Here is a 21,515-nt window from a genome sequence, read left to right on the forward strand (position 1 = left end):
AAGCGTGAGTTTCACCCAGAAAACTCCACATTCTGGTAGTTCTGGATGTACTGGTATCTGACAGTAGACCGTAGCTGCGACTTCCGCGGGGGCTCCCCGGTCTTCCACTCACTCCCACCAAGCACCTGATGCCACTCAAACGCGGGTGTGTGTGACAGCCTTACTCCGTGGGGCGCGGGCAGCGGAGCGAGTCCCTGCGGGCCGGCGGGCGGGGCGGAAGGCAGACCCGGGATGAATGTATTCGCCACGTGACAAGTTCCCATGCCAGAAATAGGAAAGCAAAGCACACTGAAGAGGCCCAAGAACGAGTATTTTCCTGAAGGTTGTGTGCACGGCAAGCAAAGACCGTATTCTAGATTTTTCATGGTGAACGAATTGCACAGCCCCGTCCCCTTTGTACTCACAGAAATGAGGCCGCCCCACGCCTTGGCTCCCCGGTTTAGCCCGGCCGCCCCGCAGCGCTGCCGTCCCCCGCACGCTTCCAGGCGGGCGCGGCGCCGTCCCCTCGTTCCACCCGGCTTGGGATCGCGCTCGCCCGGCCGCAGCCTTCAGAGCGGACGGACGGACGCTCGTCTTCGGACAGGGGCGGCCGAACTCCTGCCACAGGCCGACGAGCTTTCCACGCAGCGTAGTGTCCGGGAGTTGACGCCGCGGACTCCGTCCCCCGTCGGCTCCACTGGGTCCCAAGCCGGTGACCCTGCAGAAGCCCTGCCGCCTGTAAGCCTAAGGGCCGCGCAGGGCGGCGCGCGGCGTCCCGGACGAGCGCGGCCCCGCCCCGTGAGTGACGTCACTTCCGGGGCGACCGGCCCGCCCCTGGCTCTGGGGGAAGCGCGGTCGGCCGTCCTCGCGGGGCAGGGTCCGGCGCTGTGGCCGCGGTGGTGCGCGGGGACGGAGGGTAAGGCGGCCCGCCCTCCGCACGGCTTTCTTCCCGCCTGGTCCGCCGGCCCGGGACGGGGTCCTCTCGGGAGCCTTCGCGGCCCGCAAGACCGGTGCTTCGCTCAGGCTTCCCCGCGCGTGTCCGTGACGCGACTCCGGGTCCTTCGGGCGGCGGGGCCGGGCCTGCGCTGCCCGCCTCGGTCCTCGCGCCACGGCCGTGCCCACGGCGCTCAGCCCGGGCCCTGCGCCACGGGGACGAGGAAAGTCCCGGCGCGTTCTCGGACGTCCCGCTGCTGCGGAGGGAAGGGCCGCGGGAGCCCCCGGAGTTCTAGAACGGGTCGTCGGGGGCAGGAGAGCAGACACGTGACCGTGCGCAGGGACCCGGTGCTCCGGTGAGGGCCGCTGTCCTGTTGGGGCGACCACCGAGATGCACTCGTGCTGAAGTGGAGGTGGCGCTAGGAAACTTGGGGTCGCGCGTGACGTGGGCCTCGGCTCGCAGCGCTTTAGTCGGTGTGGCCCTCGCACGGGGAGCCTTGCCGAACGTCGTCGCACGCCGGGCAGCGGAGCTGTGTGTCTTTTATGCGGATTGTTTTCTGACCGAGTTGCTGAATTTATTTTGGAAGCGCTTTCCAGGAAATGGGACGCATTTATCTGTTCTGTTGGCCTTTGTCATTTTTCTTAAACCGATTTTGTCTTCTGTAGCTCTCAAAAAATAAATAGCACTTTGCAAAGGACTGTCCGTGCGACTAATGACGAATAATGAATAGTTGACTGAGAACATCATGGTGATACCGAAACGTTTCACAGTTGATGTCCGTGTGTTCACCGCCGAGAGCACTGTAGTCATTCATACGGTTATTTCCGTTCACACGCTGCTATGGCCTTTAGAAATTTTTGCTAACTTTTACAAAACTTTCTTCTAATTTTACAAAACTATTATATTGAAAAATAAACCAATAAAATTGGAATTTTGCTTAACTGAATGGGTTAGTGGTTATTGTCAGTTCCAAGTAATTAGTTTGTCTCTTCATTTCTTTTCCAGGAGTTATTTATAGAGTAAGTATGCTAATACTGAGTAAGACACCAGGAGTCTTTTCTAAACCAGCAAGAAAGAAAACTTACGAATTTTTAAGAATTTTTAATTTTCATCCTGGAAAACCGTTTCTTCATAAACTAGTATTGGGAATCGAAACCAGTTGTGATGATACAGCAGCTGCTGTGGTGGATGAAACTGGAAACATTTTGGGAGAAGCGATACATTCCCAAACTGAAGTTCATTTAAAGTAAGTAGACATTATCTTGGTAGTTCCCACTTTTGGGAAAAACAAAGTGAAATAATTATTTTCTATTTATCATATATAAAAGTTCAATTTTAGGAGCTAAGTTCTTTTGTGCAAAAGCTCCTAGTAGCTGTAATAGAAAACCTTAAACCCTGCACCCTGGCTTTTAAGGCTGTCCACAGTAAGCTCTCAACTTTAGCTGAGCGTCTTGTGAAAAGAACTAAGCTCATTCCCAACTCTGAGATTTATCCATGATTTCCCCTTAGTAATGCCTTTTCCTCTTTTGTCCACCTGTACGTTTCATGGTCTTGACTAAAGTCCTAGGAGAGCATAACTCCATCTCTAGCCTATGTTAATCTCTGGGGAAAAAAAAATCCTACTCACCTTTATACCTATAACTCATGTTGGTACTTAGAAAATAATACACTGTTGGGCGCCTGGGTGGCTCAGTGGGTTGGGCCGCTGCCTTCGGCTCTGGTCATGATCTCAGAGTCCTGGGATCGAGCCCCGCATCGGGCTCTCTGTTCAGCAGGGAGCCTGCTTCCTCCTCTCCTTCTCTCTGCCTGCCTCTCTGCCTACTTGTGATCTCTCTCTGTCAAATAAATAAATAAAATCTTTAAAAAAAAAAAAGAAAGAAAGAAAATAATACACTGTTGTATAAAAGCATTGAATGGTGCAAGGTTTATAAACTCGTGTCTTTGCAGAGGACCACTAGTGAGGCTACAGAGATGAGTGGGCTGGGTATAAAGTGGAAAATACCTGGAAGAAGAAGAAGCCAGTTGTCGCCATGTAGAAACGTAGGCGCTGTTTTATTTGACCCTCGGAATTTTCAAGAGAAAATGGAAATCCAGAATATAACTGTAATATCTCCAGGTGTTAAAATTAGTTGTTAATTCAAAATATATTAAAATGCTGCACAAATCAAATAGGCCTTCAAGCCATCAATTTATAACACTTGAATAGTGAAAAAGGTTGGTATTTTGAGATCACAGACCTGTATTTGAATTACGAATTAAGCAATTGGTGTTGGCTCTGATTTTAGGCAAGTTCTTTATCCTTTCTGATTGTGTTTTCACACCTGTAAAATGGGAAAGATAATAACCTGCCTTATAGGATTGTAGGGAGTATAATAGAAATAATATATATGAAAAGACAGAATACACCTCTAATAGTTAAATACTGTGTGAAACAGACTGAGGTAAGATTTAATCAGGTGTAGTGAAATACTAAAAAGTCCTTTCCTTCAAGGAGCTTAACCTGTTCTCTGAGGCATGATATATAGACCTGCAAGGAAACACAGCATTCAGTCCAAGGCAGCATAAAGTATCAAACAAGTAGTACAGACAGTAACTATTACTACCATGCCTCAGTCCCACTCTGTATTTCTGAGTGTCCTGGACGTTTGCACATGTAAATGTTGACTGTGTAGAAAGGCCTTCCCTGACGACTTCATTTAAATTCAGTATCCCCAGCATGCTTATTCTGTTATCACCACACCCTGCTTATTTTCTTCATCATCCTTTTGATAATTTTTACCTTTGTTTATTTCTGTGGTCTTTTCCCCAGTAGACTCTGAACTCCATGGAGACAGGCTCCGTCTTAACTGTCTGTATTACCCACTGCACTGTGCCAGGTAGCCAGCGTGGCATCTGGTACACTGCAGGGGCTAGTGGCCTTGGATTTAGGCCTTCAATGAATGGAGATGGAGAAAAATATTGTAGCAGGAGTAAACATGGTAGAGGCAAAGAGGTGAGAAAGTAGGACAGACGTTCAGTTTAGTTAGTGCCCAGGTCACTGGAGATGAATACACAGGAAGTAAACTTTGTGGAACCGTCTACACAGCTCATCTCGGCGTTTACTGAATTCCTACCAGGCAACATTTGAAGCACCGTGGTACAAATATGACTAAAATGCATGATCCTTGCCTCTGAGCAGCTTACCATGTCAAGTGCTTTACAGTGTAGGTTTACATTCTGATGCAACGGTCATACACGGTTTTCTGTGCCTCGGTTTCCTTATGTGTGAAATAGGGATAGTAATGGTAAGTAGCCCCTATTACTGTTGTGAGGAGTAAATGTAAATTCTTCCAAGGTGTGTGGCGCAGTTCTTGACAAATAGCAAGAGCTCAATAGAAGCTACTTATTAGCATCAGTCGTACTTCTAGTACTGTGACAAGTGAGTGAAGAAGACAGTCGGGTAAGCAAGTCATTGTAAAGCAGCATGGAAAATGCATTGATAGAATAGTGGTTAGTGGGGGGTGTCCTTTCTTCAAGCCAGAAACTGAAGGACAGTCAACTTTTTTCTCACCACTGTCGAATCAGTCGTAGTAAATCTGCCTCCCAAATATTTCTTCAAACGTTTCCCTCCCTTTCCGCGTAATTCAAGCCCTTGTCTCTTGCCTGAATTCTTGGCTCCTACCTTGAGGCCAGATGGTTTCCCTGACTTTCTATTAGCCTTAACCCCTCGGATCACCTACTCTTTATGCTGTGTACAAATTAATTATTTTGAGAATAAAGCCACGGTTTTACTCATCTCTTTTGTCTCAAGTGCTTAGCTAGCATAATCCTTTGGAGATAAAATACATAAAAGAGGTACAAAAAGGAAGGGAGGTAGGCATGTGGGAGAAGGAAGAAATCAGTAGAAGAGGATTTAGACTTGGAGTTACCCAAATTTCAAGAAAGTAAATGTTTTTAAGTAGGATAGTTAGGGGTCAGCATTTTGCTTTACTTTCCAGCAACACAACATAGAATGGACTCCAGGGATCAGAAAATCCCTCTAGGGAATTGGATTTAGAAGGTTCTGAGTAGACTGAGATAATGGGAGCTTCTCAATCAGGCGGCTGTGGGAATGGTGATGTACTTAATTGTGGGAAGGGAGATAAAGGAGATAAAGATGAAGCTGGAAACCCAAGTCATTAGAAGGTTTAATGCCATTAACAGAGTTGAAGAATATAAGAGAAAAAGTAGCTTTGAAGAATTAAGGAAAATGGTATTACTATATATAAATGTGTTGAAATAAGATTGTTTCTTTTATTCCCCTCATTGCCTGATACAATATATATTATAACAATATTTTAAATGATGTATTTATAGCAGAGCTAGAGAGAGCATGAGCAGGGAGCGGAGCAAAGGGAGAGTGAGAAGCAGACTCCCCACTGAACAGGAGCCTGCTTTGGGGCTCCATCCCAGGACCCTGGGATCAAGACCTGAGCTGAAGGCAGATACCTAACTGGCTGAGCCACCCAGCCTCCCTGCATATTATAACTATTAAGTAAATATTAATTGAATGCACCTACTAAGGGTTTTCATATCTGTATAGAAGTTACAGTGTTAAATATTTAAAGGTTTTTTTGAGAGTAGAGGTATATCTTGCTCTGCTTCTCTGGTGGTAAGTTAGTCACATGCTGGCATTTTTTTTTTTGCTAGCAGCTTTGCCTCCTACTTCTTTACTCTTGACATTTTTTTTTTAAGATTTTATTTATTTATTTGACAGAGGTCACAAGCAGGCAGAGAGAGAGGAGGAATCAGGCTCCCCACTGAGCAGAGAGCCCTATGCGGGGCTCGATCCCAGGACCCTGAGATCATGACCTGAGCCGAAAGCAGAGGCTTTAACCCACTGAGCCACCCAGGTGCCCCTGCTCTTGCCATTTGGAGTGGGTCCTACATAAACCCAAAATCAAAATTACCAGCTCTGGCACTAGAGTCCCAACTGTATTTCGGGATTGCAAGCTGTCTGCTGTCCTGCCGTGACCTCAAGTACAGTGTGTGTAAAAATAAACTCATCTTCTTTGCAAAACTGTCTTCAAGTTTCTGTTATTCTTTCTTTTCTCCTAGTCACTCCAGCTCAATATGTGAATCATGTTGGTGCTGTGGACCCTTTTCCCCTTACATCCAGTCAGTCAGAACAGTTTTCAAGGATCTCTCCCCCTTTCTTTCACTTCTCATGATCATGTAGTTTAAGATGTAAACAAATACTTTTAAAATGACCTCTTTAAAAATTCTCCATGTATGGGGCACCTGGGTGGCTCAGTGGGTTAAAGCCTCTGCCTTTGGCTCAGGTCATGATCCCAGGGTCCTGGGATCGAGCCCCGCATTGGGCTGTCTACTCAGCAGGGAGCCTGCTTCTCCCTCTCTCTCTGCCTCTCTGCCTACTTGTGATCTGTGTCTGTCAAACAAGTAAATAAAATCTTTTTAAGAAAATTCTCCATGTAGGGACACTTGGGTGGCTCAGTCAGCTAAGCTTCTGCCTTTAGCTCAGATCATGATCCCAGGGCCCTGGGGTGAGGTCCCACATCACACTCCTTGCTCAGCATGGAGCCGGCTTCTCCCTTTGCCTGCCACCCCACTGCTTGTGCTCTCTCTCTGTCTGACAAATAAATAAACAAAATGTTTTAAAAATAAAAATTCTATCTCCAGAGAGATTAATTTTTCTAAAATCCAATTTTATCCTGTCCTTTCCTTGTTCAAGACATCTTCCATAGAATGCTTCTTGTTTTGGTGGTTCCATTCATCATCAAATCCATAGGAATTCGTTGTGTACAATTTTGAAAAGTCAGACATTACACCCTTAATCACTATATACTGAGTTTTTACAGTGTGCTGCATTATAAGGCATGCATATTTGAATATACTTGACTAATATATTTAGCTGTAAAATAATTTGAAAACATGCCTTCAGCCCTAATATAAAACTTTTCTTACTCTGTGTTCACAGTCTTGAAATTATAAGAAGCTGTTTTTTTGTTTCTTCCAGAACAGGTGGGATTGTTCCTTCAGTAGCTCAGCAGCTTCACAGAGAAAATATTCAGCGGATAGTGCAAGAAGCTCTCTCTTCCAGTAAAGTCTGTCCAAGTGAACTCTCAGCAGTCGCAACCACTGTAAAACCAGGACTTGCTCTAAGCTTGGGAGTAGGCTTATCATTTAGCTTACACCTAGTAGACCAGTTAAAAAAACCTTTCATTCCCATTCATCATATGGAGGCTCACGCTCTGACTATTAGGTTGTTAAATAAAGTAGACTTTCCCTTCTTAGTTCTTTTGATTTCTGGAGGTCATTGTCTATTGGCATTAGTCAGAGGAGTTTCAGATTTTCTGCTTCTGGGGAAGTCTTTGGACATAGCACCAGGTGACATGCTTGACAAGGTAATTATTTAAGACTTAATTTCTCCATTCCTTTCTATTAAGTTGTCTATTTCAATCAAATAATAATATACTACTACCATTTATCTAAATATTTCAGATTAATATATTAGACTGAAAAATTCATATGAGCAGTAGGAAAAAAAGAAAAAGAATAGTACATAGTTTTAGAAAAGATTTCTAGCCATTATGGGTGAAATGGTAGGGGTTTAGATCAGTACATAAAGGCTCAAATAGTTTGCATATGCAGTTATGTTTTTAATCAAAAAATATATCTGAAAGAAATTGCCATGTAAAGAACTATAAAAAAATGTGAAATAAGAGGGTATATAAAATAATATAAAGACATTAAAGATGTACAAAGTTCTGTGATTAAACATCACAATTGCTGACACCATCACCCAAGCAGGCTTCTTTTTCCTTTGTGTATGAATCCTGAGCCTACTGCTCTCTGCAGAAATCAGCTGCAATGATTAGAAGAAATGGACAGGTTCTCATTTTTTAAGCTAATCATTAAGCACTCATCGTGAATTTCAGACTTGCTTTTCATCTCCAGTAGAAGAGCTGAAGTAGATAGGGAAGCAGTGATTGCCCACTGCTGGGCGGGCTGTGAGGAGGAGCGAGAGTCTATCCTTACTGACTACCAGCTACAGTCCATTTATATAAAAGCAGAGCGTATCTTACTTATCCAGGCTTCTTGTTCTGTTTTGGGTTTGGGTTGGGTTTTGTGTATATGTGTGTGTGTTTATGTTTTTAAGTAAATTTCATTTCCTTTGCACCTTGGTTTCAAAATGTGCAATTTTATCACTCATTATAGAAATTTTTGTTTTCGATAGGTAGCAAGAAGACTGTCTTTGATAAAACATCCAGAGTGCTCCACCATGAGCGGTGGGAAGGCTATAGAACATTTGGCCAAACAAGGAAATAAACTGCATTTTGATATCAAACCTCCCATGCAACGAGCTAAAAATTGTGATTTTTCTTTTTCTGGACTTCAGCATGTTGTTGATAGGATAATAACACAAAAGGAAAAAGAGGAAGGTATATTTCTACTTGGGGAGTTAGAACAATGAGTAATCCTGCATTGTACCTAAAAACACCTGCTCGTTTCTGCAGGGATCCAGAAGGGGGAAATCCTGGCTTCGGCTGCACACATTGCCGCTGCGGTACAGCACACGACAGCGTGCCACATTGCGAAGAGAACTCACCGTGCCATTCTGTTCTGCAAGCAGAGACGCCTGTTACCTCCAAGTAATGCAGTACTGGTAAGTTCTGTCACCTCCTCTAACAGGATTATTAATACTTTACAGTATGTTACTTTTCTTCTAGGAGCTTAATTGATCTTGTGCATAGCATCAAATGTGTTTACGTCATAGCCCAGAAGTATGAAATTGTGCAGAATAAAGACTAACAGCCATTTCTTACACAGGTGTGACAGCTTCATGGGACATCTGCACAGCCTGTGTGCTAAAAAAACTCCAAGACTGCATCTTCTCATTGAATTTAAAAGTGGGTTTACAATAAGAAATGAGATGCAGGAACTGCTATCATTATTTTTAGAAAAATAAGCTAGTTCCCTGCAAATTTATGTCCCTTTGATGAAATCCCTTTAGATCTGCGTAAAAGCCTTGGTAATCTTCTGTTTAACTGTACCTTAAACTTTATCCTTTTGCAAATTACAAAATGTGAAAGTATTTAAATGATGGTAGATTCACAAAAAGAATATTATATGAATATTAAAGGTAATAATAGCTTTTGAAGAATAATGTAAAATGAGAAAAATCCTTATAAGTAAAACCGGCACGGTCTAAAACACTGTTGAGCTTTGATTATAATTAGAAAAAAGTTAGAAGAAAATGTACAAAAATGATAGCGGTCCAGGACTTCTGATGATACAGTAGGTTAGGTGTCTGACTCTTGGTTTCGGCTCAGGTCATGATCTCAGTTCAGGATTCTGAGATCCAGCCCTGGGACAGGCTCTGTGCTCAGCATGGAGTCTGCTTAAGTTTTGCTCTCCCTCTCTCTCTGTCTCTCCCCAACTCCGAAAATAAGTAAGTAAATCTAAAAAAAATCTAGTGGTCATTGTATACTGATATTGAAAATGATTTTCTTTTCCTCCAAACTTTTACCATACACATTGATCACTTGCCCATTTCCCACCTCTCAAAATGTGATGTTTTCTTACTGCATATTGCTGGGATTTTCCCCAGGTTAAGCTAACAGTTTGGCTCATACCCACACGTAATTGTTAATTTTGGTCTTTTCATTTCCTTCAGGTTGTATCTGGAGGTGTCGCAAGTAACTTCTACATCCGAAAAGCTCTGGAAATTGTAACAAATGCAACAGAGTGCACTTTGTTGTGTCCCCCTCCCAGACTGTGCACTGACAACGGCATTATGATTGCATGGTAAGCCGTAGGACGTATGTGCTCCACTCACAATTTGCCATTTCATCATGCTACATCTTCTTCCTTTAAATCTTGGTCTGTTTATTTTATTTGCATCACTCTTACTTAGGAACGGTATTGAAAGATTGTGTGCTGGTGTGGGCGTTTTACACAACACAGAAGGCATCCGCTATGAACCCAAGTACGTGGTACCTTTTATAAAATCTATGCAAGCAGTATAAAATCCAAAGCCTAAAAACAGAGTTTAGTTAGTGGTGGCAGAAGGCATCTCCTATACTGATGGCCTAGCCTCAGGCAGAACATACTGTCTGCTCCAGTGTTGCCTTCTTGTGACCGTGCTGAGGCTGAAGATGGTGCCTTTTTCCAGACTAGGATGGTTGAAGCCTTATATTGAACAATGTTGTAAAAAAGCAAACGTCGGAATTTAAGGAGGAAGAACAGAAAAAAAGAGTAGAATCTCAGACCTTTCCTGCCAGTAGTGACAGAGGAAGGTAGAAAAGGGACAAGCCAGCTTTTGAAACCTCAAAGAAGGATCAGTAAAAACCTCGGGAATTTCTAAAGTAGAAATGGATGCAGATTTGACCTTAGGTATATGGTAAACTGCTTTTATCCTTTCAGCTTTGTAGAGAATTATAAGGCATTTTTATCGTTTTTCTATTTCACTTTTTTATTTGTAGTATGAGAGCAGAACTATTTCTTTCAAAAACTTCAGTCCTCAAATTCATTGAGTTGTATACATTAAAGATGCATAGCTTTTCAATGTCAGTTATACCTCAGAGTCGTTAAAAAAATCCCCAAATTTAGATTTCCTAATGGCATTTACTGGCCTTCTCTTCACCCATTGTTCCTGCTGAATTTGTTTTCAAGAACTGTCATGACATATGATTATACAGTAGCTGCGCACTGTTTGTCGGAATTCTAAGCAAACAGTTTGCAGAACTAGTGACATATCAGGAAGCAAGTATTGGAAATAATGTGATTTATCTGATTGTGATGCAGATGTCCTCTTGGAGTAGACATATCAGAAGAAGTTGGAGAAGCTGCCATAAAAGTACCACGGTTAAAAATGGACATTTGATTTTTGCTTTTCAAAAAATCCCTAAAGGTAGTATTTCAGCATTAAGTTGTGATTTTTTTTGTATTTCAAATTGTGGAAGATGCACGATATTAATTGTTCATCAATACTTTCTTTTGTTTTTCTTTATGTTTGATATTTAACCCACTCTTCTGAGAATCTGTAGTAATATGTTATAGTTTTATAATGGAATATAGACTTTTTACTATCAAAATTAAAACATCTTGTGAGGAAAAGAATGTACTGATATTTGCAGGTAGAAAGAAAACCTTGGAACATATACAGTGAATCTGCTAAATCCTAGCTTCATATTAAAAAGGCCTAGACCTTTTGGTGTTTTTCTCATATCAGGATTATAAAAGCTATTTTTTAGATTAAGTTCTATTTATTTTATTAAATTTATTTTTAATTGAATTATAGTTGACATACAATATTATATTAATTTGAGGTATACAGCATAGTGATCCAACACTTATATGTATTACAACAGCACGGTATCATTTTACCATCTGTACCATACAAGTTACTGTAATGTTATCGACTATATTCCCTGTGCTGTGGTTTTCATCCCGCAGTTTATTTTATAACTGGAAGTTTGTACTTCTTAATCCCCTTCACTGATTTCCCCTACATCCCCCCCACACCTCTGCCCTGAGAAACTGGTGGTTATCAGTAGAAGCTATTTTTTAGCTCCTTTTGAAACATTCGTCTAACTTTTCTAATGAGAACGATTTTAGAAAAGTAGCCTGGTCAAAGTCATGTCAAATCAGAGAATTCTGAATAAAGACAAAAGGTGACTTTAGCAGAGTGGATGTTATTAATAATAAAAATATATGTTATTAGGTATATTCCCTGGAGCAATTGGAATGTCTATATGTTTCTTAAAATCCATCTGAGATTTTAAGAAATAGGGTAGGCAAGTAATCCCTCAAGTATGTATTGTGCTTTTAGTTGACCACGTATGTTTACATCCACTATTTTAGAAATTGTATTTAATCAATGAAAATATATGAGATGTAAAGGTTTTTGCTTTTGTTTTTGGATAATTTTCTTTGAATTTGAAACTTTATACCTACTTATCCTTTTTTTCTATCTAAAGTAACTGAATGGGGGCGCCTGGGTGGCTCAGTGGGTTAAGCCGCTGTCTTCAGCTGAGATCATGGTCTCAGGGTCCTGGGATCAAGCCCCGCATCAGGCTCTCTGCTCGATGCGGAGCCTGCTTCTCTCTCTGCCTCTGTCTGCCTCTCTGCCTACTTGTGATCTCTGTCTCTCTCTCTGTCAAATAAAAAAATAAATAAAATCTTTTAAAAAAATAAATAAAGTAACTGAATGTACTGTCCTTTAATATAAAGACAATGCTACTGACTTTAATGTCCTTCGAGAGATTTTATCAGTAAAGAGTTGTATTACATCATCATACTGGACCAGGTTGTTAATTTTCTAGTCAGTGACTTGCTTTCTTCACAAAATAGGGGGTAAGGATAAAAATCTAAACTGTGAAAAGAGTTCTTATTTTAATCCTAACTTAAGGTGACCTCAATTTTGGAAAATTCCATAAGTAATTTTTTTTTTTTTTAAGAATTGTGATCATAGGGTATTCCTTTATGATCACCCACTTGGAGATAGAAAATATAATTTATGTGAGGGAACATATAGAAACAGCCAATATTTTTAAAAAACTGTATTCTTTGCTGTTGAGGTATAGCTATGATAGAATTGGTTTTTTAATATTATTTTGAGAGGGCGCCTGGGTGGCTCAGTGGGTGAAAGCCTCTGCCTTCAGCTCAGGTCATGATCTCAGGGTCCTGGGATCGAGCCCCGCATCGGGCTCTCTGCTCAGTGAGGAGCCTGCTTCCTCCTCTCTCTCTGCCTGCCTCTCTGCCTGCTTGTGGTCTCTGTCTGTCAAATAAATAAATAAAATCTTTAAAAATATGTGTATATATTATTTAGAAGAAACTTAGTTTATGAACTCACACTTTTCATTTGAATTTGTGTTCTGTATCATGTGAACCTAAATTCATAGAGAAGTAATATAAGTATTTCCTGTGTGTCTCATAGTCAGAGTGCATTCAAACCATGGAAGGAGATTGACCAAAAATTGTTCCCTCATCACAAATATTTTAAAATGGGGTATCTGTAATCTATGCTCTTAAAATTTTTAAGTATCGAAATTGTTACAGGTGTTACAAGCACACATGTCAAAACTGAATTCATGCTATAAATAAGAGAAACTACAGTTAAAGAAAATGAGCAGTTTGGGGACGCGTTCCGTGTCTGTAGGCCTTTTGTACTTGGCAGTGAGGGAGGAGGGAGGGAAGAGAGGAGGGAATGGATAAGGAAGGGAGCAGCACTGAACTCCGTGTGGGCAGACGCGGACCAGTTAGCTCATGGTACGGGTAAAAGGCAGACGATTTGCTGAAATCCTCTGTATCTTGAGGTGTATCTCGTATTTTATTTATTAACTTTTTAAAGATTTGTTTTTATTATTCACTTGACAGAGAGAGGACACAAATAGGCAGAGAAGCAGGCAGAGGAAGAGGGGGAAGCAGGCTCTCCACCGAGCCAGGAGCCCAACGCAGGGCTCGATCCCAGGATGCTGGCATCATGACCTGAGCCGAAGGCAGCCACCTAACTGAGCCATCCAGGCGCCCCACTCATATATAAATTTTTAAAAACGGGGATGCCTGGGTGGCTCAGTCATTAAGCGTCTGCCTTCAGCTCAGGTCATGATCATGGCATACTGGGATGGAGCCCCACAGTGGGCTCCCTGCTTGGTGAGGAGCCTGCTTCTCCCTCTCCCACTCCTCCTACTGTGTTCCCTCTCTTGCTGTGTCTCTCTGTCAAATAAATAAAATCTTTAAAAAATGAAAAAAAAAGAAAAAAATGCAGGGTAATAAAAGTAATCTTAACAGGAGGACTGTACTTCAGGAAAAGTACTATAAGTTTTGGGCATAGTAGGATGGCCTTGATAGGCCAAGAAACTCAGGAATTCTTATATTATTGAATTCAGAGAATCCCTGATACTCAGCTCTGAAGGTGTTCTTAGAATATAGTCTCCAGTCCATCAGAAGCCAGTTCCAAAGCTCAAAGTTTGTTGTCTAGAGGGTTTTGTTTTGTTTTACATCTACAGAAGCTTAATATTTCCACTAATATGAACTCTTGTCCTTAACCGTGCTGAATAAATGACTCATTTCTTATCACTTGAATTACTTTTCCCTTCGTAGTATGGAATAAACCTCCCTCCCCCCAATATTCCTATATTAGAGCATCTACCAGAAGTAGAATTAAATTTGAAGATGAGAGAGGTCTCCTACTGTCCAGTGGCCAAAAGCCTAGGCTTTAGACTCTGGTGCGTGGAAAGCCCTGCCTGTGGCTGCCATCACCTCCATCTTACGGTGTTAAGGGGTGGGAGAAAGGAACAGCGGGCAGTTCTTACGCTCAGTGCAGCCGGAGCAAAGTGGTCAGAGAAAAATGAGGGCTTTAAAGGCTACAGTGAAGCCCAGCTTGATTTTATATCAAACCTACCTGCTGCAGTAAAATAGAAGCAGACCTACCGCAAAACTTGGGCCCACTGGAAACAGTGCTCATTGGGCAAAGACATCATGTGATTCTGAGCCACAGAGTGTCACACTTTCTAGCTGTAAACCAAAAATACTTGTAAGTATGGGGAATGGTCAACACTGGTAGCCACAGTGTTTAGGCAGACTTTTGTACTTGGTGAGCAGTGATTTCAGATTTTTTTTTTAAGTCTTTTTAAAAAGTATACATTTCTACATTTGGGGTTTTAAAAGCCTTGTGCCTTTGTAGTATTTATCATTAACTATCTCAAGGTGCTACAGTGCATGTTAACAGGTGGGCTCTTTTGAATCAGGCCTCTTTAGCCCAGCATACTGATTTAAAAATGTTTCTGACACTTGATATAGAGATACTAATTATGCCACTTGTGTCCGTTGCTGTATTTTAATAGTGTTAAGTGCAGGAAAATTCTATTTAATTCTATTTAATAAAATACTAATTCTATTGAATAAATTCTATTTATTTTTGAAACTGTGAGTCTGACCTGATGTTAAACTTTGGTAAACAGGCTAGAGAAAATCTGTGAAGTATCAATATCAAGAACTTCCATTCAAAATGTTAATACTCAGTTTTTTATATTCTACTAGAATTAGATTAAAATTAAAAGTAAAAAATGGGGGGGCACCTGGCTGGCCCAGTCAGGAGAGCATGTGACTCTTGATCTTGGGTTTGTGACTTTGAGCCCCACATTGACTGTAGAGATTACTTAAAAATCTTTTAAGAAAAGTGAAGGATTTGAAAAGATTGCTCAGGAATTCTTTCCTCCTTTCATATTAATGGTTTTATTAGCCTTCTGTAGACTCTGGGTTAGCTTTCTGTACGTGTTTCCCAAGTTGGCTCAAAAACACTATTCTTGGTCTTGAAACTTCTGTGATATCTGATGAAATTGCAGATGAAAAGGAAAAAATATTGTGAGAAACAGGGGCCTTTTTTGTTGCCCTGAAGAGTCCCATGAAGTTGGTTACAGGAGGTATTAAAGTCAAAGAATCTCTTGGTTGAATTTTAGGTTTTAGTTTTCTTCGGTGCTCTTTCCCTGAAAATTAGAGAGCCACAAGTAAATGTCTTTCTGAAGCCCAAGAGCCCTAGATATAGTCCCATTGCCTTTGGTTCTGTATAGTTGTATTTTCTTCAAATCACTAAAACATACGAAGAGAATGGATCCATAACTTCCAGACTTTTAGATGTCAGAGAGCAAAAATTTGTGGGGCTAATATGTGGTTGTCAACTTGTTATTATGCCAAGTTGAGACTAATAAAAGAACAAATGGCAAGGTCATCTGTAAAAGTGGGGATACCGTAACACCCAAAAGAAAGTGTAAAAGGTACTATCTCAAAATGACATGTCTTCTATTGAATGAAACTAACTTTTTCAGAAACTTGCTATATTGTCCTTATTTTTTCTTATGTTACCATAAACCTATGAAAACATTATACCATTAGTGGTACACAGATTGCTATTTAGAAACCAATATTAAAAAACAAAACAAGAAAACAGTATTAAAGAAAAAAATGGGACTGACTTTATTTCTTTGTGTAAATTAACTCTGACGGGATGCCTGGGCGGCTCAGTGGGCGGCTCTGCATTTGGCTCAGGTCATGATCTCAGGGTCCTGGGATCGAGCCCCGAGTCAGGCTCTCTGCTCAGCAGGAAGCCTGCTCCCCCCACCCACCGCCTGCCTCTCTGCCTACTTGGGATCTCTCTCTCTCTCTCTCTCTGTCTCTCTCTGTCAAACAAACAAATAAAATCTTGTTTAAGAATAGATAAATTATCTGTGACACTAAAGAAGCTATACAAAAAATATTCTACTCATAACATTCATATATATAGCCTCCCACACAAACCTGGCTTTCCTCAGAGACTCCCTGAATGCGTGAACTTCTCTCCCTTTTTTCACTCCCTTTCCATATGTGACTCTTAACACAGCTCCTGGCTTTGGAATGGTTCTATCCTTGGTTTGGGCGATAGGATAATATACCGAGTAAGACTGATACTGGTCCTACACTAAACACACGTGAATAAGCACTAAGCATATAAATTAAGTCAAAAAATAATTTACTTTCCCTATTACATGTCTGATAGGAATTGATGTGTAACCTTAAAAGATCTGGACTCTGATCTTGCAGGCCTAAAATCACCCTGCCAACATCTACCAAATACGTATAAAACAGTAGTGTATCTGTGGAACAAATGTGGTCTCTACCTTAAGAACTTACAGACAAGGTGTACATGGAACAACAGAATAACAAGATCGTAATTTAAGCCACACTTACATGTTTCAGTAATGACCTATTTCTATGCATGGCTTATAAGAAAAAACAAAGTAAGAGGGATTTCTGACAAGTGATATGGTAGGGAAGGCCTTAAAAGAAATGATTACCATAGTCTTTTAAATAGGAAGATATTTTAAGTATACAGAATGGCAAAAGCAGAGTTTACAGGTAAATTTTTGGGGGGTAACCTCTACACTTTGAATTTTTAGAAATGAAACACAGAACTGTAAGGTGTCAGGGCTAGACATTACCTCAGAGACCAAAGAAAAATCAATTACCTTTTTTAAAGACAGGAATTATGAATGGTCCTCCATTTTTCTCTAGACTAAAAGGAAAACATGTTGATCACAAAAATTTTCAAAGCAATGATTTACCAATGTTTCAAGCCAAAGAATAACAAGGTGTACCTAGTTAACATGGTGTGTGTCTTGAGGGTTGGGGTGGGTGGCTTTTAAAAGCAGTATTATTTTAAATCATCATCCTGTACACATAACAGTTACATAATTTCCCTGGTAATAAAATTTAAGTCTCGCTTAAAGTTAATATATTAAAGGTGGTTATCTCAAATGTATAGCTGGTTAATTTGATGAGGAATATTTGCTGTTGGCCACCTTAGTGAGGCGTAGACTTCAGTCTGTCCATATGTGACCTTCGTGGCCAACGGGTAGCATGAAACTAGCTGGCATTTCAGCTGAATGCTTTCATACAGGGTCAGTTAACACCAGGAAAATTATGTCTCTGTCCATACTTCAAAATTTGCGTATCCAGGGACCCTAATCTGCTGTTCTGGGAGCTGCGTAGGGGCATGGGAAGAGAGAAACGGTATATAGGCCGAGAACATGCTGTTGTGACCCCAACCACAGTCAGCATACTTGCCAGTAGCGGGATCAAGGAACATTTGGCGGAAGGGTACTGGTATCCATGCCAAAGTTTCCAAACATGTCTCGGTGATATTTTAGCACATTTCCCATAGTTTCATTTAATCGATGAATGGTTATGAAAATTAAAATTAAATTTGTAAATACTCTATGAGTTCATAGTACTACTAGTTATGGGAGTAATTATTATTTACTTAACCATTCCGCCTCACCTGTAACCATTCTTATAAATGTGGTGAGCACTGCTCACTGCTCACAGTCCTAGAAGTTGAGTGTTCACAATTCCAGGGGCTGCCATTCCCCCTGGCCACTGTAGCTTTGTATAGTTAGTACACCTGTTCTCCAGCAGAGGACAGTAATGCGTCCTGAGGAAGGGGTATCTCTCTAATTCCTGACAACTTGCCACTCGGGCTAGTTGTGGGAGTAATTGTGTAAAATAATACTTCCCGTTATTTATCCTAAATTAATTTTTTGAACCAATAAATATTTTTTAACACTGTCAGTTACAGGAATTTAGATTTCCCTGTCTCATCATATAAAATTGGGTAAACAGTTTTGCGTCTTTGGGTTTTCCAAGAATTAAAATGAAGATGTACTCATTTTTCTCCATACTGAAAATTGATTTACAGAACCACAATACAATATTGGATCCTATTCTCTACTATTATCGTAGAGTTAATACTGTATCTTGAGTAGTTCTGTCTCCAACACAAATAGTGCAATTGCGGAGAAAACTTGTAATTCAGCTACATCGACTACAGAAAAGATGCCCATTCTAAGCAGATTCTCCTCTTTGTTTGCAGAAACTTAAGCTCTGATGAAACTCCAGCACTGAAGCAAAATCCTGTGGATAAATTAATGCCCATCAGCCTTCGCCATAACTGCAGGCACTGTGTCTGATTTAGCCCTGTTTCTACCCAGGAGTCTGGCCTAGCTTTGAATGAAATTCAAAGGTCTTTTAAACCTGTTTTGATGATGCCAAAGTCAGGTGGTATTCCTGGTTGGCTCAGGACTCTCAAGTAATATCCCAGAAGTGGTTTTCCAGATCAGACTTGGAAGCGACCAGAACCCCAGAAAGTTTTTCTGAAACATGAATAACTTGGCCAAATGGGATCCCCAAGATTGCCTCCACAGGTAGTTTTGCTGCTAAATCAGAAGTAAAACGGGCTTTGGTAGTGGACATTCAGGGTGAGTTTTCTCTCTCGGTATTCAGTCCCAGCAGGAACAGTTCCCCTTGCTGGATCTCCCTTAAGCTTCCTGACAAGTTCCTCTATGGCTCATCTCACTGCTGCAACGTCACAGACACAGGCACAATACCTTAAGGAAGGAAGTCCCACTCGCTGCTGCAGCTGAAATTCCTTTAAAAAAGCTGGGTTGATACTTGCATCTCTGTTGATATTATTTGTTATACGGAGGAACTGGTTAGGCTTATTTCTGCATTCCTTTAGTAGGATGCGGAAAGCATTCGCGTTGTAGGTTAAGTAGCCGAGAGCACAGGAGCAAGCTGTGCGAACCTAAATGAAGAAGCAATTCAATCCCTTCATTGAGCTTTATTCTTAAAATATCTAACAAACTGTTCTCACTAAACAGTTCATTAGTCTCTGTAGCTATGCCTAGCAAACATGGATGTCCACCCACGGCAATCTACAGAGGGAAGCAGAACAGCCATATTTTTCGAGAAAGCTGTCAACTGCCATTGGTTTCTAGTACTTGTTCTCAGTCCTGACTGTGTTTTAGAATCACCAGCCGTTAAAAAAGAAAAAAGAAAAAAAGCCCACCAACTGTCTTGGGGTTAGAATCTAGGCATTCACACGGTCTTTAAAAGTGCCAGAGGCGACTCTAATATGCAGCAGAGTAAGAACCATTGAGTTGGAACTAAGGGTCTCAGTCTTGATTGTGCATTGGAATCCCCTTGATAGTTACTAAAATTGCTCAGTGCCTGGGTTCCACCCCTAGAAACTCTTAATTATTTTGGCTGCAGCCTGGATGCTGGAATTTTTCAAAACTGCTGTTGATTATAATAGGAGACCAGGCAAGAGACTAGAGGATAAAAATAAGATTAAAAAAAAAAAAAAGAAAAACAACAAAAAAACCTCCACACACTCAAGAAAGCAATTTAGTTTTCCACTGGCAAAAACTAATTAACAGTCACAGGACTGCAGAAAAAGATATCCTCTGCCTGTGACCCGGAAGTAATCAGGTTGTTCATAAGATTAAAGTATATTCCTGGGAAGTTCTTAGAAAATCTGTTAGTGGTGGCCTAAGAAATGTCATAGAATGAACATAAGCCAGAGTTGATATTCTAGTTTCTACACTGGCATGTGACTGCTGCATGTGCCCGTATATCTTCCATACCTTGAACCATGGCTCTCAGTGTACAGTCCCGATACCATTTCTAACCAGCTTCTAGGAGCTGATTAGAAACGCCCATTTTAGGGCCTAAAACAGATGTATTCAGTAAGAAATGCTGGGAATAGAGCCCAGGAATCTATGGTGTAACAGATTCCCGTGATTTCTGCGTACCCTGAAGTTGGAGAAACACTGCCTCACACCTGGGGAGGGGGCGGGGGAGTCTCAGAAGCAGACCAGGACTCTGGCCTTCTTCATACTGTTGGCTCTGATCCTGCTTGGCAGATAAAACTGTCCAGTGGATCCCACTTTCACGCGTTCCAAATAATCGTAGAAATGACTTAGATCACAAAAACTGCTTAGTTACTAAGTTAATAAGTTAGTCACCAGTTTTTGTGAGATATTTTATAAATATTTTAATTACAAACTTCTCTATCATCAGTGTACTTATTTGTATATTGAATCTTAAGTACTGATGTTAAAACAAATATGCACATTTTGTAGGAACCACCATTATGGATGGCAGATGTGGTACTAGAAAAATCTAATTTTGAGTCAGTAACATGAACTATTATATAACATAGTCAGCCTGTAGAGAAAGTAGCACACAATTACATTTTTAGAATATTCGCAATTACATTTTTAGAATATTCGATTATACAATTGGTTTTGTTTTTACCTCTTCTTTTCCAGAATACAAATGATAGCAGAGCTGTTGGATTGTCCCTAATGTGGTAAATGCTTCTAGAATAGCAGCTCTAGAATGAGCCAGGCTAGCTATTAAATTCCCTGAAAATTAAACAAGAAAAAAAGTTTGTGTTATTTAATGTATATAAACTGATCGACTGTACTTCTGTTCAGTTGCACAGATTATTAAAAGGGTTGAGTCACAAGACATCTCTAATGAAGGACTGAGAAAAAGCATGTATGTATTAAATGTGGAGTTCCTTCCCCAAAATTATGATTTGGTTTTCTGTCTGTCACCAACAGTAAAAGTTAATTCGCTTTATTTAAAAGTAGGGAGTTTTGAAAATCGGAGTTTTTCTTTCCTGTGGCTTCAGAATATATTCTGTTTTGAGCTTTTGTGTTTTTTTAATGACCGTGAACATAATGTTTGAACTACCATAAAAAAAATTAAGTTTGTCCTTTTTGCAATTCAGATCACTTTGAGTTAAGAGCTTAATGGTATTTTGAACCCAAACAATGTATTACTTAAATTTAAAATTGTTGACGTTTTTGCCATATAAAGAAATGTTTGGAGATTGAAAATAATAAAGTAATTAGGTAATTAAATAAATCTGCAACTACCAATTTAAAACTCATTCAAATATGTGTTTTACTTTTAGAGGTTTCATGTGATATTTTTTCATAGTATTGTTGCTGTGGTGGAATAAGCGCATCACAGACTGTAAAATATAAATGTGGATGGATGCTCTGTTGAGGTATTCACTTGGGTTTTGTTCTTGTATTTTTTTTTTTTTTTTGCATTCTTTATAAACCAAGACCTTTGTATTTATTGTTTCAGGATGGGGAGGGATGGCTTATGTGGCTTAAAGCAAAAAATGTCTAAAAATAACCTTTTTTTTTTTTTCAGGCGTATATTTTTAAAAGCCTGTGAACATAGAAGGCACCGTTGTAGGGGAAAGGGAGCGAGGCAGAGAGGGTTC

At 40.6% G+C, this 21,515-nt stretch overlaps 3 protein-coding genes across 4 annotated transcripts in view; 2 read left to right on the forward strand and 1 right to left on the reverse strand.

Annotated features, from left to right (window-relative positions):
* The window catches only part of ORMDL1 (ORMDL sphingolipid biosynthesis regulator 1), a 21,019-nt gene extending 15,065 nt beyond the window's left edge, over positions 1-5,954 (forward strand). The window contains exons 4-5 of one of the 2 annotated variants that reach the window (XR_009352116.1): positions 1,919-2,159; positions 5,649-5,954. The gene's annotated coding sequence lies outside the window, so the exon portion shown is untranslated. Of the gene's footprint in view, positions 1-1,918; positions 2,160-2,860; positions 3,083-5,648 lie in introns of those variants that run through there. The other variant, XR_009352115.1, reaches the window with a different exon arrangement.
* Positions 1,939-21,170, forward strand: OSGEPL1 (O-sialoglycoprotein endopeptidase like 1). Its single transcript, XM_059168618.1, has 8 exons — positions 1,939-2,159; positions 6,909-7,296; positions 8,130-8,334; positions 8,410-8,558; positions 9,570-9,700; positions 9,810-9,881; positions 10,700-10,805; positions 18,303-21,170. Exons 1-7 carry the CDS (start codon positions 1,939-1,941, stop codon positions 10,776-10,778), a joined length of 1,245 nt encoding a protein of 414 aa, XP_059024601.1. The 3' UTR covers positions 10,779-10,805; positions 18,303-21,170.
* The window catches only part of ANKAR (ankyrin and armadillo repeat containing), a 63,850-nt gene continuing 57,458 nt past the window's right edge, over positions 15,124-21,515 (reverse strand). The window contains exons 20-23 of the mRNA XM_059168626.1: positions 20,528-20,637; positions 18,817-19,013; positions 16,900-16,946; positions 15,124-15,384 (exon numbers count right to left, since the gene is read on the reverse strand). Coding sequence (XP_059024609.1) covers positions 15,137-15,384; positions 16,900-16,946; positions 18,817-19,013; positions 20,528-20,637 — 602 coding nt within the window. The 3' untranslated portion in view covers positions 15,124-15,136. The remainder of the gene's footprint in view (positions 15,385-16,899; positions 16,947-18,816; positions 19,014-20,527; positions 20,638-21,515) is intronic.

This window comes from Mustela lutreola, chromosome 3 (genome assembly GCF_030435805.1).
Source record: "Mustela lutreola isolate mMusLut2 chromosome 3, mMusLut2.pri, whole genome shotgun sequence".
NCBI lineage: Eukaryota > Metazoa > Chordata > Mammalia > Carnivora > Mustelidae > Mustela > Mustela lutreola.